Below are 22,276 nucleotides of genomic sequence, written 5' to 3'. Positions count from 1 at the left end.
GTATGGAGCAGAAGTGTGGGGATGGAAAAAGAGAGAGAAAATAGAAAGAATGCACGAAAGGTATATAAGGTGGACATTGGGCCTAGACTGGAGCACACCCGGATACATGATAAGGGAGGAAACCAAGAGGGACAGAATGAGAGTAAGTGCTGGTAAAAGGGAATGAATATAGATGAAATACGAGGAAAAACTGGAAAGGGGAGAGGGAAATGAGATTGCAAGAGAATGCTGGAAAGAAATAAAAAGGAATGTCAGGAAGGAAAAGGCAAATTGGGAAGAAGAGAGAAGGAGCTTTTATGAAAAAAGAGGATACGCAACTGAGGCGATAAAAAGGAAAAGAGGAAATAGCTGGAGCAGTATAGAGGAGATAACAAGAAGAGACAAAGACATTCAGAGTCAAGAGAGAGATGAAAGAGTAAGAGAGTCTATAGATATAACAGGTGGTACAGGGAGATAGCAGAAATCAGAAGGCCAGAATACCTAGAGAAAAAAGGGAAAGATAAGTCCATGATTAGGATAGCGAGATTTAGGCTATATAGGTAATGAGATGAGAGGTGGAACATATTGGGAACCAATAGAGAAAAGAAGCTGTAGAATATGTGGTGCAGAACCAGAGACATGGGAGCATGTGTTAGAGCGATGCACAAGAGGAGAGGAGGAGGAGAAGCCAGAAGGAATTGGCGAGAAAGATCATAAGGATACTGAATAGTAAAGGAGAGGGAGAGAAATGGATGGCAGAGCTGGAGAGAAGAAGAAGGCAGGCTAATACAACGGCAAGTTAGTCAGAAAGATTAGAGAATAATACAGATGATGTTGAGGAGGATAAGCGGAAGGTATTAGATGCAAAGAGAAAGGAAGAGAGCGGATTGAGGGTGAAAATGGACGAGGACAAGTCGGTGGAAGCGAGGGTAAGAGAAAGAGAGGAGAAAGAAAGGAGAAAAGAGAGGAGAGGAAAGGAAAGCGGGAGGCCAAAGAGGACCGTGGAGAAAGAAGGAGCGAAAAGGATGAAGGAGAATCTCCTTATGGATACGGACGAGGACGAAGCAGATAGGAAGAAAAAAGAATAGGAGAAACTTAGGATGAAAAGGAGAGATGAAGGGAGATAAAGAGAGAAGCATTAAGGGAGAGGAAGGGGAGAAGAAGGTAAGATTGTAAGAATGTAAGAACCCAGATAGCAAAATGTTAGCAGAATGCGCGCAGATTGGCAGCAAATTTGATCAAAATCCCACACCAAAACCATAGCCATCTGTGTCCGCATTAAGCTCGTGTTCTGTCGACAGAGCCTGCTGACAGGCAATGTAAGCAGATTGCCAACAGAAACCGCGCAGAGCCTGCATACATAACCTGGCAGCAGATTGGCAGCAAAAACCGAGCAGCGCCTGCGCGCTCGACCTGAGAACAGATTGGCAGCAAAAACCGAGCAGACTTTGTCCATACCCATACAGCAAAAAATATTTTTTAGGAAAGATTAAAATAATTCACAAAAATATTTTTTAAATGTTTCTATGTCCGCCAGATTATGTCAAAAAAATCATTGCAGCAATTTTGGTTGAGCCTTGCGTTGTATTGCTGACAAAGATATGTCTCGCGGATGTCATGATTTTGCTTCGCAGGAAGCCTGCTTATATCAGCCCTCAACTGAAATTTACTTACGAGTTAGTCTTACCATTATGCGCCGCTTAGTGGCGTCGTTGCCAACTATCACGGAAAGATGCGCTACCATGCATCTTTTTTAATTAAGAATATTTCATAATATTTCAAAAATATTTGAAAGAAGATTATAAAGCCAATAATAAATAAATTTAAAATATTTTTTAAATATTTTGGAACGAGATTATAAAACAATAAATATGTAGATTTAAATTAATATTTCAAAAATATATTTCAAATATTTAAGAAAATATTGTCTGGGTAATAAAGAAGAACATTTTTATAAATATTTTTAAAAGATTCTTAAAATATTCTTAAAAATGTATACCACAGAAGGTTTTTAAATCATTTTTAAATATTCCTAAAACAATTTTAAAATGTTTCTTGCAATATTTTTACAGAAATATTCAAAAATATTTTTTGAAAACATTTTGTGCTGTATGGGTAATCAGCTGTTTAAATGTCATGCATTAGCTCTTTAAATGATTCCTGACCTATACTGTTAATTAAGCGTTTTTTTATGAGAAAGGAATGCAAATGTGAAATAATTTTAAAAATGGAAAATATATTATATATATTATAATACATGAAATACATATAAAACATTACAACTCAAGAGCTAATATTACAAAGTTTTAATGTATGTGTGTGTGTGTGTGTGTGTGTGTGTGTGTGTGTGTGTGTGTGTGTGTGTGTGTATGTGTGTGTCAAGATGTCTAGCTTAGTAAAGGATACTATAAAAGATATTGTACTAGAAACCAATTAGTGGAGAATATAATAAAGAAAATTTTACTGATTTTTAAATAATATTCTTAATTAACTACCTCTCATTAATTGGTTGTTATTACAATTGTTCTCTATAATATCCTTTACTGACCTACATATACTGGAATAATTTAATTTTTTTCCTATCTTTTTATTATTTTGTTTTTAACAAGATAATCTGATTTATAACAATTATTTCTGGTCTGCTAAATTTCTTACCTGTAATATTTTAAATATGATAGTGTTCTACACCACACACATACACATTGAAACTAATGTATGTAATATAATTATATAGCGCCATTCTAATCTATATATATAAAGACAAATGTCCTGACTGACTGACTCATCAACGCCCAGCCCAAACCCCTGAACCTAGAAACATGAAATTCGGGTAGTGTATTCCTCTCATGACGTAAGCACCCACTAAGAAGGGATTTTTAGAAATTCGACTCCTAACGGGGTGAAAAGAGGTAAAATGTGTTTTCACGGATTCCTCGACGGGCAACGCCGGCGCCGGACAGATAGTAATGTATAATATTATTGAGTTGTAAAATATTCGTTTTATACATTTCATGTATTGTAGTATATAAATAAAATATATGTATATGTTCTATTTTTGAAATTATATATATACATATGTATATTTATTCCACATCTGTATTCTTTTCTCATAAAAAGAAACGTTTAAATATACAGTATAGATCAGGGATAATTTTTAATGATGAGCTATAATAATGCGCGTCACTTCAACAGCTGATTATCGACAGGATCTGTTTGGTTTTTGCTGCCACTCTGTTCTCAAGTCATGCGCGCAGGCTTTGCTCGATCTTTGTTGTCAATCTGCTGCCAAGTATGTGTGCAGGCTCTGCGCGGTTTCTGCTGCCAATCTGCTCACATTGCCTGTCAGCAGGCTCTGTCGCATTTCTGGCTACAGTTTGACAACATCGTCTGATAGAGCAGTTTCCGCGTGCGATTTGTTGCCTTTCTGATACCAAAAATGTAATGCAGACTCTGCGTGGAATCTGCTGCTCAGGTTTGGCTATCTGGGAATAATCTTTAATGCAGTTATTTGCAGAGTAAACGTAGAATAAGAAAGAAGGAAGGCATCGAACAAGAGGAGGGAGAGAGCCGGAAAGAAAAGGGAAGAGCAGCGACAGAAAGGAGGAAGTCAGAGGGGTGCGGAATTAAAGGAAGCTGAAAGAGATGACCAAAAGGGTGCCGGATGGAAGATGAAGGGAAGGGAAATGACCAGGTCGGGGAAAGAAGAAATAAGAAAAATTATATTATGAATGTATATGATTTTATTTGTACAGCAGAATTTGTAAAGGTTTTCTAACCCCGGAAGGGGAGTGAAATAAAGATTAATTGAAATTGAAATTGATTTCCCGAAATTAAAAAAACTTTTCATTAAATTTAATACGGCTTTACGAAGCAATGCATCAGTTGAAAGGATGTTTAGTATCGGTAATTCTGTCTGTCAACCTTCAAGAGGTCGCCTACATGATAATATAATGGAGTATCAACTTTTACTAAAAATAAATCAAAAATATAGATAAAATTTAACGAGTTTATATTTTATTATTTTATAATCCAAATAACCCTATATAATCCTTGTAGTTTAATACGTTATTGAGATAATCCTAGATCTAAATAGTAGTGTAGTTTCATACATAATACATTTTATTTAAGAATTTTAAGTTTAAAATTATCATGTTAAAATTAAACTTTTTATTCTGTAATCTTGTTTTAACATTTAAAAAAAGTAACTAAAAAAGTAACTAATCGTTACTTTTTAAGTAACTGTAACGGTAACGAGTTACTTTTGAGAATCAGTAACTAGTAACGGTAACTAGTTACTTTTTTGACTCGGTAACGAGTAACTGTAACTAGTTATTTTTAAAAAGTAACTTTCCCAACCCTGCATATATAGTTGTATATAATACTATATCTAGTTATATGTCGGGTGCAGTACTCACATATCAACATATCTGGCTTCACATACATTTATATACGATTAGATATGGTGCTATATCTGGTTGTATATAGCGCCAGATTAGTCATATTAATATATCTGGCAATATATGACTGCATATATAGTTGTATATAATACTATATCTAATTATATGTAGAGTGCACTACTCACATATCATTATATCTGGCTTCACATAAAATTATATACATTTATATACAAGTAGATATGGTGCTATATCTGGTTGTATATGGGACCACTGATTGCACATGTGGCCATGTATAATTAGATATGACCCCATATAAAAACATATATAATTATATATAATTATATATATACCAGATATAATTATATATGATTATATCTAATCATTTTTTCTCGGGTATTTATCACACATATTTTAAAATAACTTGGGTTCTTACCGTGACTACAATACTGTCAAAAAGTTAATGATAGACAACTGACGTTATATAGTATTTGGCTGGGTTGTCCGTCCGCCTTAGGCATGTGCAGTGTATTAATCTCATATGTACAGATATATAATACACACTGTGTTATTATTATAGAATAGCTGTTAATCCACCGCTATCAGAAATTGTGTTTTTTATATATTTCTATATCTGGCTTCGAAACTATAGACTAATACTGATTTCATCTTTTGTACAGTCAATCTTTTTCTAATTGCACAGGTGAGTAAAAGTACATCATATTTACATCAATATATATGCTGTTAAAATTTTATGAGATTACTCATTTTCTTAGGAATAAGAAAATGAGTTTACGGTCGAATGTATTGTATATATATTGTTTAAATAACTGTTTAACAGGACATGAGTGACAATAAAAGAAAACGAAAGCAAGAGCTAACACGACTACGGGTGAAGCGGCATAGAAAACATAAAGCTTATTGTAGTACATCTGAAAATGGAAATAAATCTGACAGTTCATCTGCTTCAATGGCTTCTCCTGCTGCTGCTTCAATCTCAAATGAGCAAGAATTCTTTATGGACATCGAACAATTTGATTCATATGATGAAAACACTGCAGTGAACAATAATAATGAAAATTTAAACTTAACGCAGGATTCCATGAACAATATAAATGATGAGAATATTCTCAGTGACAGTATTGGGGACAATGATCAAGCTGATTTCGAAATGGATGAACACAGTAACACAGATGAAATGGATGGACATAGTAACACAGATGAAATGGATGAACACAGTAATACAGATGAAATGGATGAACACAGTAACACAGATGAAAATATAGATTTATTAGAAGCCAGTATAGATAATGAGGATGAATTCTATGAATATGTAAAGTAATAAACGTGCAATTGAATTTCCCGCGTAGCGAGAGCTGTCCCCGAGCTAGCGTTGAGATTATCACGCCGCCGGAAGATGTTGTCTAAATAGGTAACTACGGTTGCTAGACGGCCACGATTGGTCGAACCGAATTAGGAGGAGGATCACGCGTTAACACGTGATCCTCAGAAGACGGTTACGTGCAAGTTCGTGCAGGTTCAAGCGCGATCGGTGCCGAGCCAGAAAGTTCGTTGTCGAGTAAGCGATAGGACGTACGTACGGAGGGCTCTAAGCCTATGTGTACTTCCCGGCGTTATATCGATTAAAGTTAAGTCCGTGCAAAGGACTTCATGCGGTAAAAGTATTGAGGGAAATATAGTGATTTACAGAATCTGTCGTTTCCTTTATTTAAACCGCTCATATCCTACGTGTTTCACGCTTCGCGTTGCGTACGGATTCCTGCCATCCTCACCTCTCACCAGAGAGTTTCTAACGATTACGAACCAAATCTTACAAATATAACGATGAATTTGATGAGATCACAGAGCTACGAACTTGGGCATTGTCTGGAAATCCTACTATACCTCACACACGACTTGATGAATTATTGCGTATCCTGAGGACTCGTTTACTTCCAAATTTACCAAAATCTTCTAAAACTTTTTTAAAAACAGCTAGTACCAATTATGATATCCAAGTCAATGAAGATTCTAGCGAGTTTGTATATTTTGGTTTAAAAGAAATACTGCAAATTTCTATTAATCCAGATTTCCACACAAATAATGTTGTCAATTTGAAAGTCAATATAGATGGTGTGCAATTATTCAAATCAAGTTCAAGACAGTTTTGGCCAATTTTATGCCAAGTTCATTCCGAAAAAGATGTTTATCAGCCATTCCCAGTGGCTATTTACAGTGGTACACATAAACCACATGACTTGAGACAATTTCTAAATCAGTTTATTGAGGAAATTAATTATCTCCATGAAAACGGTCTCGAAGTGAATGGACAACATTTACAAGTAAAATTAATAGCATTTATTTGTGATAGCCCGGGAAAAAATGATTAGATATAATCATATATAATTATATCTGGTATATATATAATTATATATAATTATATATGTTTTTATATGGAGTCATATCTAATTATACATGGCCACATGTGCAATCAGTGGTCCCACATACAACCAGATATAGCACCATATCTACTTGTATATAAATGTATATAATTTTATGTGAAGCCAGATATAATGATATGTGAGTAGTGCACTCTACATATAATTAGATATAGTATTATATACAACTATATATGCAGTCATATATAGCCAGATATATTAATATGACTAATCTTGTCCTATGTACAACCAGATATAGCACCATATCTAATCGTATATAAATGTATGTGAAGCCAGATAAAATGATATATGAGTAGTGCACCCTACATATAACTAGATATAGCATTATATACAACTATATATGAAGTCATATATAGCCAGATATATTAATGTGACTAATCTTGTCCTATGTACAACCAGATATAGCACTATATCTGTATAGATATAGATTCGCAAGTCATCATATATGCTGCAGATATTTAATCCTAAATTTAAAAATTTATTTGAATCGTTTTTATATATATTATAGATATTAAATTCAAAAATTCGTTACATAATATTATATAATTCAGTATTATAAAATAATATTGCAGGTCATGTGTGCGTATGGAACTTGCCCGGGAAAAAAAAATTATATATAATTATATATAAATATATATGATTATATATAATGCAATTATTTATGAATTTTGTCTCTATATGATTATATAATTATATATAATCATATATAATCATATATGACCATATATAGTCAATATATATTGGAAAAGAACTGTTAACTTCGATAATAAAGCATTGATAAATTAAGATGTATATTTTTTCAAAGGCTATAGAATCAAAAGTGAAATAATTTATTCCATATATTACAACTTGGCACTGCTTGACATGAGACAGTGCCGTGTCTCTTGATACCGTTTTTATACCACTGTCCGTCAAATTTTAAATACGAGAAACGAATCCTATTGAATATATATATTATATAAAAAGTTTCACATACATTTTGACATGATTATATATAAGTTCATATAATTTATATATAAAGTATATATATAAGAATTAAGCATTTATCCATGTAGATTATATATGATTATATATAACCATATATAAACTTAAATTCGGATTATCCGATAGATGGCATCCGATAGGATTTATTTCTCGTATTTAAAATTTGACAAACAATGGTATAAGAATGATATCAAGAGACACGGCAGTATCTCACGCCAAGCAGCGCCAAGTTATATGTAAATCATTTCACTTTTGATTCTAGCTTTTGAAAAAATATACACTAAATTTATCAATGCTTTATTCCTTAATCGAAGTTAACAGAATTCTTTTTTAATATATATAAAATATTTATTATGTTAGATATAATCACATATGATTATATATAAAATCGACATTAGATATAATTAGATATAAAAAATGGCCCGATATAATTGTATATAATTACATATAACCACATACAATTATATATAACCATATATGGTTATATAATTATATGTGGTTATATATAATTATATACAATTATATACAATTATATACAATTATATCGGGCCATTTTTTATATCTAATTATATCTAATGTCGATTTTATATAATCATATGTGATTATATCTAATCATTTTTTCTCGGGAGGCCAGCTCGTGCGTTCATTAAATGTATCAAAGGTCATGGAGCATATTGGGGTTGTGAACGTTGCACGGTTCGTGGTGAACGTGTTGAAAGACGAATTGTGTATCCACAGTCTCGGAAGAAGGAGTGGAGAAAAGAACGGATAATTCATTTCGGAGTCAACAAAACTCTGAACATCATCAAGGCATTTCACCCTTATTGAATATTCGTCCTAGAATCAATATGATATCGGCATTTTTGTTGGATTTCATGCACCTTGTGTGCTTCGGTATTATGAAGAAAATATTGAACTACTGGTTATATGGAAATGTAACGATTAGATTGAGTCAAGATGCCAAATTCCTTTTAACAAATTTACTTGTAAAAATTCAACGTCAAGTTCCTCAAGAATTTCAACGAACGACACGTTCTTTTGCTGATGTGGACAAATTTAAAGCGACTGAGCTAAAATTTGTGCTTCTTTATTCTGGGCCAATAATTTTTAAAAAGGTTTTACCTATATATATTTAAAAACATTTCTTACTTCTACATGCTGCATGTAGAATATTATGTTCCAAGAGATGGGCTGTAGAAAAAAGAGCACATGCAAGACAATACCTTACATCATTTGTAAGACTGGCAGCATGTTTATATGGGAAAGCAAGTCTTATAAATAATATGCATAATCTCATTCATTTAACCGACGATGTACATTATATGAACTGTTCGTTATCCAGCATAACAGCATTTCCGTTCGAAAATACATTAGGAAAAATAAAAAATTTTCTTCGAAGTGGCAATAAACCTCTAGCACAAATCGTTCGACGGTTACATGAGTCATTTTTTCTGGGTATTCAAATACCTTATATACAACCACAAATTAAAATCTTACGACAATTATGTCCTAATAATGAAGGAGAAATTGTTATTAAACGCCTCAAATATATGGGAGTTGTGCTGACATCTCGTGCGCCTAATAATACAGTGTTACTTGATAATGACCTTTTATTGCAAATTGACAGAATCTTCATAACATCCCATGAAAGTGAGAATGACATCAAGCTAACAGGTACTATCTTGAGAAAAGTCGAACCATTATTCACAGACCCTTGTAATTCTGCTGATTTACACATGTGGGCTGTGAGTAAGCAAAATACCACTTCTGGCAGTTTTCTCCTAAATAAAGTAATTCAGAAAATGGTTACTATTGACATTAGTACAGAAATAAAAGAAGAAATTTATACAGTGCCACTTCTTCACATGTAATTCGCCATTTATCCTAAAGAATAATATTTTCTGCTCAGATCAGAAAGAAACATTTCATTAAAAAACATTTCATAAAAATCAAACTGTGCGTGTGTTGTTTCATATTTTTATAAAAGTTTACTCAGGTACTGAAAATACAGTGCTGAACAAATGTGCAAGTGGAAAAAACAGATTAAAAGATTTTTCATGTGTGTACAAGTCAAATTTGACATTGAATATTCTGATAAACAATTATTACAAACAACATCAATGTCTTGAATGTTGTTAGAAGCTCGTCACCGCGGAACATGTGATCGAATATTTACGAAATCAGACAGACATTCCATGCCTGCGAAGACCAGCCATTGATCAAGCGTTGATCACGCGTTTCGCGCGCGGAAACCGTTTTTCGGTCGCGGCCAGGAATTTAATGAACCTTCAGAAGCCACGAGACTCTACCAACGACAATTCAGCTTCTAATTTGGACTTCCTCTCCTCGTTCGCGGAGTAACTCCGACCGGGATATTGCGCCCCGACGCGCACAGTGCGGACCGGCAAAACTGATACGAACAAATGTTTTCTTTCAGTGTTCAACATAGTTCATCAGGTATGTCATATATCAAACGTTTATCTGTGTAAATTTTCATTTCCCATGTTGTACATGCGGTTCTTTTATTTCATATACTTTTTATCATAGAAACAATCCGGAATTATGTAATCTTAATCATAAATTCGCCATAAATTCGTTTTCATCATGAAAACGTCAGTAGTGCTTAGGCTAATCCTGTAAATTAAAAATTTCAATCTGCTTTATTACATCATTGTAAAAATGTTTGAAAACTACTAAAATATAATTTCTAGAATATAATTAACAAAGCAGATGGTACGATATTACGGTTTTTAGTAATTTTCTTAATGTGCAACTTTGTTTTGGAATGTCTTATCAAATCATATATGCCACATACAAGAACTTTATTATAGGCCGTGCACAGAGTTTTTTCATTTTTTTCATGTGGCGTTAATTAAATCTAAATAAAACTAAGAATATTGCAATATTTTTATTTTTAAGTTTCTTTTATCATCCATTTTCTTGTTTTCTCTTAAAATATTTTAATAATAATATAAACTTTACAATAATACTACTTGTTAAATTACATCTCACTATTGAAAAACGCAGGAAGACACAAGGTCTGTTCTTTGCAGCTGAACATGGCTGCACTAGTTCAGAGTTTATCTTTATTACACCACATTGGAAGGAAAAGAATGAACTCTGAACTAGGTACCCAGTAAACAATTTGTCAGCAAATTGTAACCAATTTGACACCAAATACGCGCAAAACTTGTCGACAAATTCGGTGCGATCTGTGTCTGCAATACGCTTGTGTTTTGCTAGCAAAGCTTGTGTACATGACTTGACACCAAATTGACGCCAAATATCGAGCAAAACAGGACAGCAAAAGTTCAACGGCAAATTTGCGCCATATTGTGAACAAGGCTTGCCAACAAAAGCTCGACAGCAAATTTGTGCCAAATTGCGAGCAAACCTTGACAAAAGAACTTGACGCCAAATTGACACCAAATACCGAGCAAAGCTTGCCAGCAATCTAACAGCAAATTGTTGACAAATTGCTATCAAAGTTTGTTGACAAAACCCGACGCCAAATTAATATCAAATATCAAACAAGATTTGAGAACAATACTTAACAGCAAATTGGCACCAAATACAGAGCAAATCTTGATGACACAGCTTGACGCCAAATTGCAGCAAGCCTTGTTACGTAGCCATTAATAAATACTAAAATATATTTTTTTAGGGAAAATTAAAAGCATTAAATTATAAAAAGCATATAATTTTTTATTGATTTACAATAAATTATTTTATACATATGTTAAAAGAAATCTTTATATTTATAAAACATTATAAGACATTTATAAAATCTAACGATGGCAATAAAATAATTAATTATATATTAATTACAGTAAATGTTATACAATGTAAATTTACTGACATATGCAAACATTTAACTTTGTCAACAGCACATACAATATTTGTAAACACTCGAGAATCTTATATAATGCCTGGAAAACATACTCCGTGCGCAGATAATGCATTGGCCGGTATAAGAAGGATTTATAGAATCTTACTGAAAACACGAGTATAATTTCTATGAAAATGCATCTAAAACAATATTCTTATAAGCCTAATACCACTAACTTTCCTTTCTTTAATCATACAATAATAACTACCGTGCATATTTAAACAACTAGTTCAAACTTGAAACACGATTTATTATTTGCAAGAATGCAAAATTGAAATAAACAAATGTTCACAATGTGCATAGTTCGTCGATTACGATGGAATAATGCAGTACTGTTGTCAGAAAGAAATAACAAAAGAATAATATACATCATTTAGGTGCAAGCAACCGAAGTGAATTTTGTAGTGTTTGATGTAATAGAAATTAATATACAGCAGAAAAAAACTGTTCAAACAAAACTTTTAAACCGTTCAAACAAAACTTTTAAACTATTTAAACAAAACTTTAAACTTTTACAGATAAAAAAATACACGATATTTCATCAACAGTTCCAAGATTATTTTGAGAAATATTTTAATCAAAGAAAAAATATGTAAAATTTTTAATATTGCAAGAATATGATAGTTATAAAACTAAAGCATTTCCCTTGTATTTTAAATTGTTTTAAATTGTTTCTATTTCAAACTAATATTACAATTTTGCCTTAATCAGATTCAAACGGCAAGTAGAATGAAACATTTTATTACATAATATTACATATTCTTTATACTCTTATAACTCTTCTTTAAGACTATAAGAGTATAACTCTTTATACTCTTATAACTCTTCTTTATAACTCTTGTTTTCACGAAACATTTCGAATATTTTTTATTCTCATCACTATTCTCGCAGTTTTCAGAATTATCATCGTTGTCATCTGAATGAGCCTCGTTATTGTTGCCGGTGTGTCTGTTAATGTTAAATATATCTCTATAATTATCGTTATTTTCGAAATCAAAGTGTTCAGAGTACTCAAAATGATCAGAATTATTAGAAAATTCAGAATGGTAAGAAAGTTCAGAATGATGAAAAAGTTAAGAATAATGAGAAAGTTCAGATTCTTTTTGATTATGAAGAAAATCTGGTATTACGGAACTTTGGCTTTTAACGGAAGCATGTGCTTGCTGAATATGCGACTGATCGAATTCAATTAAAGAATCTGTTGAATTGAGTTCTTCTACAACTTCAACATTCACTTTCTGCCTTTTAACTTTCTTAGAAAGCTTATGAAACGGTGTTTTTTGGCATGTTCTAAAATAAACTGCAAATAAATTTAAATGTTATGTTTACATAAAATACATAGATTTCAAAATATATACTATCTTTACTCTTTAAAAACATTTATTTTTTCAGATTTTCTACTGCACAATCACTATAACAAATGGAATGTTAATGGAAAAAAATATAACTAAATTAATTAAACTAACAGTACAAAATAAACTTATAGGATGGAAGGCTGGCTGATTTTCTCGAGTTATAAAAAGGTCATCAATTTAAATTTAAAAACAAAATCTCGTTTAATTAAACAAATTTTAAATACAATTAACGTTTTACGTTTCGACTTTATATACTTAGTCTTCTTCAGAAACCTGATACATAAGAGATAATACATAAAAAATAATTAAAAAATAAAAAAAAATAAAATTGCTACAGATAAAAAGGATAGAGAACAAAGCCGCATACTTTGGACTGACTTGCCAGAAATGTAGCTAAGATCTACACTATGACATAGTATAGACCTTAGCCACAATTAATGTATATACGAGTTGTCAAAAATAGAATGAAATAAGTCAAGTAATAAAATTGTTACTATTATCTATACTGTTGTTATTATTATCAAACGATATTATTTATTATTTGACAGTGTAAAATTGTAATGCATATATTAAAATTACATTAGGGCTAGAATATAAACCAGACCCACAAGAATGAGAGCAATTCCAAGATCTCAAGACGAGAATTAACCAGATCTTACAGGGCGGAATTAAGGAGTCTGGATTACTGATTGAAATCAAAGTAAGAAAAGAAAAGAAAAAAAGAAAAGAAAAGAGAGGGAGGCCTCTGCTTTTGTCTACGAGATCAATTCTAGGGCTAGAATATAAACCAGAGCCACAAGAATGAGAGCAATTCCAGATCTTAAGACGAGAATTAACCTTGCAAAGCTCCTTGTACTACCACGATCAATGTCGATCTTCCAATATGGCGTCCCAAATGAGAAAATCGGAAGGGCCCTGCTCGCTGGACCGGACTCCTCGCCTCAATCCTCCCTCACAAGCTCTCCTTTTCCTGGCGGTGAGCTCTCCTTGGGAAGTCGAATCTCGCTCGGTTGGTCTCCAGAATACGTGCCGCTTAGCTCAATCAGTTACGAAAGAAGGAAAACGTACTCGTCTCGTCCGAAGAAACGCAGCAAGAGCGGCCATGACACTGAACAAGAGCGAGGAAGGAGGTGGGGGCGCGTTGAAAGTGGCGACTCACGTGTCGCGCCATCTGAATGAAACGCCCTAAACATCGCTTGGTATTTGGCGTCAATTTGTTCTTAAGTTTTGTTACCAAAATTTGCTCAATATTTGGCATCAATTTGACGTTAGGTTTAGTCAACAAACTTTAACAGCAATTTGGTGCCAATTTGTTATCAGGTAGTTGCTAAGCTTTGCTCGGTATTTGGCGTCAATTTGTTCTCAAGCTTTGTCACCAAAATTTGCTCAATATTTGGCATTAATTTGGTGTTAGGTTTTGTCAACTAATTTTAGCGGCAATTTGATGCCAATTTGTTATCAGGTACTACTAAGCTTTGCTCGATATTTGGTATCAATTTGGCGTCAATTGTGTACGCATGTTTTGATACGTAATTGCTAGCAGTTTGTCGACAACATTTGATAAAACAAATTTTGATGCAAATTTGTACCATTTCTGAAACCAAAATTTGTAGCAAGTATTTGGCATTATTTGTTCGAACAGATTTGGCTATCTGAGTAGTGCAGCCAGTTCAGCTGTAAAGAGCAGACCAACAGTCTGACCTGATATCAGCTTACGCCTGCGCACGAAGGCTCTCGCGGTAGAGAAATCCCACGTTCTTACGACTGCACATCACTCTTTCTTTCGTATGTAAATCCGTAAACATTAACAGTATTCTAATTTGTAGCAAAAAAGTGATATAGTTATTGTTGTAATACAGTTAAAAAGCGTAATCATTGATAGAACTGTGTGATACTGCGGTGAGCATATATTTTTTGGTTAAAATGCAACGCGAACAGAATAACTCAAATACCGGCCGTAATAGTTGCACGTTCGTATTCTCGGAAAATAAGTATTACAACAGCAAAAAATAGCATAATTGAGAGTTCGGAAAAATAGTAATAAAATATGAAAATATCCCACGAGTACTAAAAGAATCTTTAATGAAGGTTAAGAAACGCTTTTTGCCACGAGGTATAAGACCGCCGTTTAGAGTCATCGTTTAAAATCGAACTTTCAATTTGACCCGAGTCGGATCGAGTCAAAAAATCGAAAACACTATTCTAATACTCTCTCTGTCTCTGTCTCTCTCTCTCTCTCGCTATCTATCTGTCCTTGTTCTTTTTCCTTTATGCTGATTCTTATGTTTTGTTTACGTCGCAATATTGCTCACATATAAACCCAGCAAACACAGAATATTGATAGCAAATTGCGCACTCGGTGTATTCTGTGTTTGCTGGGAAAGTATAATTTTGATTTTATGTTCAGAATAATGTTATTTAACATTAAAAAACTGCAGTCGTTCTGTCGTTATAATTTCCAGTAAAAATTGATGTTGCCTCAAATTTTGTTTTTTTTTTTATATTTTTTTTCCACAATTCTTTCATAAAGATTTAATGTTCTTTGTTTTTTTAATATTTTCATATTGCATATATTTTAACAGTTGCCGAAGGTTTGATCGTGTTTATATAAATGAAAACATTTTCAAACTTTTAATAACTTAATACCAAATTTTTATTTTTATGACTGGAACACGATACACACATTTTCAATTTTATAGGAACAATGGAAGAAGACTTACAAGATGTCAAGTTGTTTGGCTTAGTTTCTTTCTTGGATGGCAATGGTTCATTAGAAAGTATATATATAATTCCGAAACCATGGATTTGGATATGTTCAGAAGAATCTGACAACGACCTTTATTGTCATTACATGGACAATACAAAAGATGAAAAAGCTATGGCTAAATTCAGAAAGAAGATCGAATTCTGTGAGCCATTTGAAGAATCTTGGCCTCTTCATCGCATAGAAATAAGAGGCTCAGCAGGTGACCCCATTAGACAGATATAATTATTGCTTTAAATGACTCGTATAATTAGATACTTAAAAAAACTCGTTTTATCATAGATTCTTACGCAGAAGCTAAAATCAAATTGGAACAACTTAATAAAGCTTCCTTTGCTTACTCAACAAATAAACTGGTGAGTGCAAAACGAAAAGGGGTGAGTGCTAAACAAAAAGCAGAGAAAGACACAAAAAAATTGAAGTCGACAAATATCAAATATGATCTCAAGACAATTACCGAAGAGTTGGAAAAAACGAAAACTGATTTCAATGATTCCCTAACAATAAGTAATGAGGATACTGTGGATGAAGAAGAAGGTAGGCATCATCCTTCTCGTTCAATAGTTTTATTTTATTCTTTTCTCATTTTACTATTTGTGTTTTTTTTATTTCAGTTGATACTTCACCGTCATCGTTACGAAAATCTTACATTAATTCAGATAATTCAAATTTGAAAGAAAGAGAATCGCCCATCCCAAAAATCCGAAGCAAATACGAAGGAAAATCACCCATTCGAAAAATACAAAATATCATTTCAATAGAGGACAGTTCTTTAGATGAGAATGACAGTAACAGTAAACAATGTGTCAAAGAAGTGAGGTCAAAAAACAAAGAAGAAAAAGAAACAAAAACTACGAATTTGATGTCAAACTCGGAAATGAGTCAGATTCTATGCTCTCAGTCCTCGAATAAGAATTTATTAGCCGAGAACTGGAAGAAAAATTTTAAAGGACAGAGTTTTCGTGAGTTTAAATCTAAAAAATCCCTTCTAGCAACATCCTTCAATGAGAACATAGTAGAGAAATCAAATGTCTATGATTGCTTCACCCGCAGAAAACAGTTAAATATGAACTTTATATGGACCTTAATAAAATCTCCATTTAAATTTTATTTGATTTAAATTAATGCTGAATAACTGCATTAATATGGCTCATATTTGTTCTATATATAAAACTTAATTAAGAATATAAGAAGAAATGCCGATATACATTTCGATTAAAAATCTCGAACATATGAATACATGTCGTATATTCTTAATCGACGTGTATACTCGTACGTATGTTTCGTAGTATACAAAGTATATATACGTACTTCTTACAGTATCATTTCATCATCAAAATATTCGTATTTAATTTGGCTTAATAAGGATTTAATTAGCTAATATATTCAATTTAAATATTAATCTTATTGAAACCATATATGAAATTAATAAGTTGTACATTTTATTCAAATTTCATTAAATTCAAATAAAACTTTTATATGTTCTTAATATGTTGAATTCAAATAAGACCTTTATATGTTCTTAATAAGTTCTAAATCTAATTTAAATTTAATTAAATTCAAATAAGACCTTTATACGTTCTTAATGAGGCTTTTAAGGCACAGCGCGCGCGCACCTGGGGCTGGATCCTTGAATTTATTCGCAAGAAAAACGTATGCGGAAATTCTGCTCTTATAAAAAAGTTGCAAGTTGATTAACTAAAAGCCATGCGATCAACTTGCAACTTTTCTGTAAGAGTAGAATTTGCGCATACCTTTCTCTTGCGAATAAATTCAAAAATCCAGCCCCTGTTGTAGCTTGCCGAAATTTTGCGGTTTCAATCAACAGGCAATGTTTTTCAAACGTTTTGTAATATGTGTTTAAAACTGATTTTCAAATATTTTTCAAACGTTTAAAAAACATTGTCTGCTAATTAGGATAATAATGGGATTAGAGAATATGGTATCAACAGAGAATGAGTTATAAGATAAAAAAAAACGTTTATGAATTACAATTATTGTGTTTATATTGGTTTGCTTTAAATCCAGTGGTACAAAAAGAAGATAAGTAAACTTCTGATAAAATTAACGAAATGCGCAACACTTGCGCAGTAATCGAATACATAAAAACAAATATTAATCGCTAGCAACAAAAAGATTGATGCAGTTGCACAAAATATTAATCACCATAAAAACCAAGAATACAATTTGCTAGCTCAAAAGAATAAAAATAGAGACATTTTTTATATACTTAATCAAACTGAACCCTTATGGAAAAATACACTCAACTTTTGGTGTTAACCGTTAAAAAAACACCATAGAAAAACTCTTAAAGTTGGGTGTGATTTCGGACCAATTGAAGGTTAACCATCATTTGAAGGTTAATCTTCAATTGGCGGTCCGAAATCACACCCAACTTTAAGAGTTTTTCTTCGGATGATGGTTAACCTTCAAGTGATATTTAACCTTCAATTAATGATTAATCCTTAAAAAATGACGGTATAAACCCTAAAAATATGAACCCTCAAATGAAAGTAACAAATATGGCGTCCCAATGAGAATCTCTTAAGGAGGGTGGTTAGTCAAATCAATTTGATAAGAATTAGTTCAATGGAGAATATTCGTCTATGGGAATCTGTCGTCCATATATGCCAAAGTTGAAGATAATCGTCTGCATGGTTGTCGAGTAATTAATTATTGAAGTTATACTCTTGTCTCTCTCTTATACACGGGCGACACAGCAAAAATGTTACCTAACCTGTAATGTAACTCTCGAAAGCATATTAAAAATGATAATAATTTAGTGAAAATAGGTGCAAATAACTCTTTACATATTTAGGAAAAACTTTCTCGAAGACTGAAATGATTCGTCTTTATAGTTATCAAGAAATTGTAAAAATAAAAAAAACAGGACCACATTTATTATTTCCACATTTCAATGTGGATAATAACGTATTTGGGTTTCAATTGTACAAACAACTCTTTTTAAACCTTAAGAAACAGCAATTAAATGCATTCCACATATTTATTTGCTAAAATTCGTTTATTTCACGCGACGAAAATCTAACCTATATGCTTTTCCCCTGCCGCGCCGCCTGCCTCGCACCGAGAACTAACCAACCTCCTTAAGGACTCCGCTCGCTGAACCGGATTCCTCGCCTCGATCCTCCCTCTCGGACGCTAGCTGCCGCAGCTCTCCCTTTCCTGGGAAAAGGGAGAGCGAAGATATCCCGAGAAGATATCCTATCTCCTAAATATATCTTCGGGATATCTTCTGGACGTCTTTTTGATATGCATGCTATGTGGGAAGCCAATGACCTACATAACTAAAACTGAAATTATAAAATATATGTACGATGTAGACAGTATAAAATAATTAACATAATTAAACATGCAGATTTGTGGTTGATAATGACAAAATTCAATAATAAACTTATAACCTAACAGACTACAACGCAAGACTAACATAACTCGCAGGTTTATTAAAATCTTATGAATCACAATTTTTGATTAAATATGAATATATGATGGGTCAATGGGAACACTTTCAATTAAATAAAATTTAATTTGGGTGTTAATTAAAATTTTATTTGTTTCAAATACAAATAAAATTTGAACTCAGGATGGTTAGATGCTTATTAAATATTAATATGATCCATATATGCGCCTGGACAAGTTAAATCCAATAGCAAGATCTTATTTAAATTTAATTTCGATCCAAATTTGGAACATATTTAAATTTAATTACTTTTATATAACCGAAAACTATGACGCATATTAACCTCGTCATGGCAACCTATATACCTAACATATTCAACTCTTGATTCATAAGAATCAGACTTAAAAATTCCTAGCGGCACTTTCTGCCAAGCGTAGGGTTCCTTCTTTGCCGGCAGCGGTGGTAATACGATGTAGGATTCGAAATCTTTCCAGATAAACATGAAGCAATTGACTAAATATGTATATATATATACCTAATTTACCTAATAGAAATCTTCCTCCTGACCGATAAGTCTATCGACCTAATTTAATTTCTACTAGATCGATCGAAATACGCGCGCGATATCGAAACTGGCGATACCTGCGCCGCCAGCGTCGAAAAAGTGAAGTCGCGACTCCAGCCAATGATATGATGCATGGCATGATGAGAAACGGCGACGTATCTGAACGACGTATCTTAAAATAAATTTTCACATTTGGACTTGCGTCGCAATATCTCCGCTCGTAGGGCACGTACGGAATGAGAGAAACCCCCCCCTTTTCGACCCCAAACTATCGATAAGCCTACTTAGAACTTGATCCGTTCACTCTTATCGAGATCTCAACATCTCGGGTACTCGCAACCCGTCGCGTCGCGTAAAAGAGTAACGGTCGTCTCGCTCCGCGTGTACTTGGCACGAGACACTACCGTGTCTCTTGATTGAAGTTATACTCTTGTCTCTTTCTTATACACGGGTACATAGCAAAAATTTTACTAACCTTAATGTAACTCTCGAAAGCATATAAAAATGATAAAATTTATGCAAAATAGGTTAAATAACTCTTTACATATTTAGGAAAAACTTTCTCGAAACTGAAAGATTCGATCTTTATAGTTATCAAGAAATTGTAAAATAAAAAAACATCCACATTTATTAGTTTCCAATTTCCAATGTGGAAATACCCGTACTTTGGGTTTCAATTGACAAACAACTCTTTTTGAACGTTTGAATACAGCAATTATAATGCATTCCACATATTTATTTGCTAAATTCCTTTATTTCACGCGACGAAAATCTAACCTATATGCTTTCCCCCTGCCGCGCCGCCTGCCTCGCACCGAGAACTAACCAACCTCCTTAAGGACTCCGCTCGCTGAACCGGATTCCTCGCCTCGATCCTCCCTCTCGGACGCTAGCTGCCGCAGCTCTCTCTTTCCTGGCGGTGAGCTCTCCCTGGTGATCCGACTCTCGCTCGGTTAGTCTCCAGAACACGCGCCGCAACGATCAATCCGTCAAGAAAGAAATAACGGACTCGACACGTTCGAAGAAACGCAAGCAAGTGCGGCCATACACCTAATGAGTGAGGAAGAGGCGGGGGCTCTTTGAGAGTGGCGACTCGCGCGTCGCGCCATCTAATGTGAAACGATCGGGCGTTGTAAAACGCGAAAAGAATTCGAGCGCAATATCTGAACAAATTATTTAATTTTTAATAAGTCCAATTATTAATATTTATTTTCATAATTGAACTTATTTTTTATTTTGATAAATGTAAATACAAATATCTTATGTATTAATATTTAATATTAATAATTTAATTAGTTGCTTAATTTAACTTCTTGTTTAATAAATGAGCGGATGTAGTACTGAAATGTACCTATTATATATATTTTAATTTTCAAAATTGTCAATTACAAACAGGAATTTTTGTTGTGACTTTTACAGTTATAAAGTAACTATTTAATGGAAATGGAAGCCTAAAAATTAATATTGTAACGCAATTATTATAATGCTCAAATTATAAAATATTTACATTATCCATGTCTGCCAATACAATATAATTTTTATTCATATTGCATTCTATATAATGGCAATGTTATTATATATTGACAGGCAAATCAAAATAGCTTTGAATCGATATCGAAATGATGAAATATCCATGTCTTAACAGAAAATACATAATTTGCCTGTTTTTCGATACATAATATTTAAAATGATTAAAAACCCACATAGCATGCATATCAAAAAGACGTCCCGAAGATACCCGAGAAATATCCTATCTCCTAAATATATCTTCGGGATCTTCTGGACGTCTTTTTGATATGCATGCTATGTGGGAAGCCAATGACTACATAACTAAAACTGAAATTATAAATATATGTACGATGTAGACAGTATAAAATAATTAACATAATTAAACATGCAGATTTGTGGTTGATAATGACAAATTTCAATAATAAACCTATAACCTAACAGACTACAACGCAAGACTAACATAACTCGCAGGTTTATTAAATCTTATGAATCACAATTTTTGACTTAAATTAATAATGATGGGTCAATGGAACACTTTCAATTAAATAAAAATTTAATTGGGTGTTAATTAAAATTTTATTTGTTTCAAATACAAATAAAATTTGAACTCAGGATGGTTAGATGCTTATTAAATATTAATATGATCCATATATCGCCTGGACAAGTTAAATCCAATAGCAAGATCTTATTTAAATTTAATTTCGATCCAAATTTGGAACATATTTAAATTTATTACTTTTATATTCAATATTTGGTTTTTATTGGAGTTTAATTTCGTTCATATAATGACTATATAAACCATATTTAAAACATATTTAACTCTTTTCCGCGGGACCTATTCCCGGATTTGCGATTGTCGCGAGATTTTAGGTTCGAAGGACCAGAGGAGTGTATCCCGTCTCTCAAACGAAATGAAAGCGATAGACAACGAGAAAAGATATAACGAAAGGCGACTCACCG

General features: G+C 32.9%; 1 protein-coding gene and 2 long non-coding RNA genes across 3 annotated transcripts; 2 read left to right on the top strand and 1 right to left on the bottom strand.

The window, feature by feature from the left end:
- The first annotated feature begins 5,010 nt into the window (after nt 1-5,010).
- On the top strand, nt 5,011-5,344 carry LOC139780344 (uncharacterized). The gene is made up of 2 exons (XR_011720207.1): nt 5,011-5,076; nt 5,215-5,344. It is a non-coding gene; the product is annotated as an uncharacterized lncRNA (long non-coding RNA).
- Nucleotides 5,345-11,500: 6,156 nt separating this feature from the next.
- LOC139780348 (uncharacterized) lies at nt 11,501-12,977 on the bottom strand. The gene is made up of 2 exons (XR_011720209.1): nt 12,841-12,977; nt 11,501-12,653 (listed from the first exon to the last, which is right to left on the bottom strand). It is a non-coding gene; the product is annotated as an uncharacterized lncRNA (long non-coding RNA).
- Nucleotides 12,978-13,802: 825 nt separating this feature from the next.
- LOC139780347 (uncharacterized) lies at nt 13,803-18,827 on the top strand. Its single transcript, XM_071718968.1, has 5 exons — nt 13,803-14,259; nt 14,703-14,845; nt 15,760-16,026; nt 16,107-16,361; nt 16,439-18,827. Exons 3-5 carry the CDS (start codon nt 15,765-15,767, stop codon nt 16,942-16,944), a joined length of 1,023 nt encoding a protein of 340 aa, XP_071575069.1. The 5' UTR covers nt 13,803-14,259; nt 14,703-14,845; nt 15,760-15,764; the 3' UTR covers nt 16,945-18,827.
- Nucleotides 18,828-22,276: the final 3,449 nt, after the last annotated feature.

This window comes from Temnothorax nylanderi, unplaced genomic scaffold (assembly GCF_030848795.1).
Source record: "Temnothorax nylanderi isolate EJ_2023f unplaced genomic scaffold, tnyl_v1.0 TNYL_tig0272_pilon, whole genome shotgun sequence".
In the NCBI taxonomy this organism is placed as follows: Eukaryota; Metazoa; Arthropoda; class Insecta; order Hymenoptera; family Formicidae; genus Temnothorax; species Temnothorax nylanderi.
The sequence above is the reverse complement of the archived record's forward strand: the minus strand, read 5'-3'. Positions and strand labels throughout refer to the sequence as shown.

Coding starts and splice junctions, on each gene's coding strand:
- LOC139780347 (XM_071718968.1), top strand. CDS start 15,765: ATGGAAGAAGACTTACAAGATGTCAAGTTGTTTGGCTTAGTTTCTTTC. Junction 16,027..16,106: donor AGAAATAAGAGGCTCAGCAG/GTGACCCCATTA, acceptor GTTTTATCATAG/ATTCTTACGCAGAAGCTAAA. Junction 16,362..16,438: donor TACTGTGGATGAAGAAGAAG/GTAGGCATCATC, acceptor TTTTTATTTCAG/TTGATACTTCACCGTCATCG.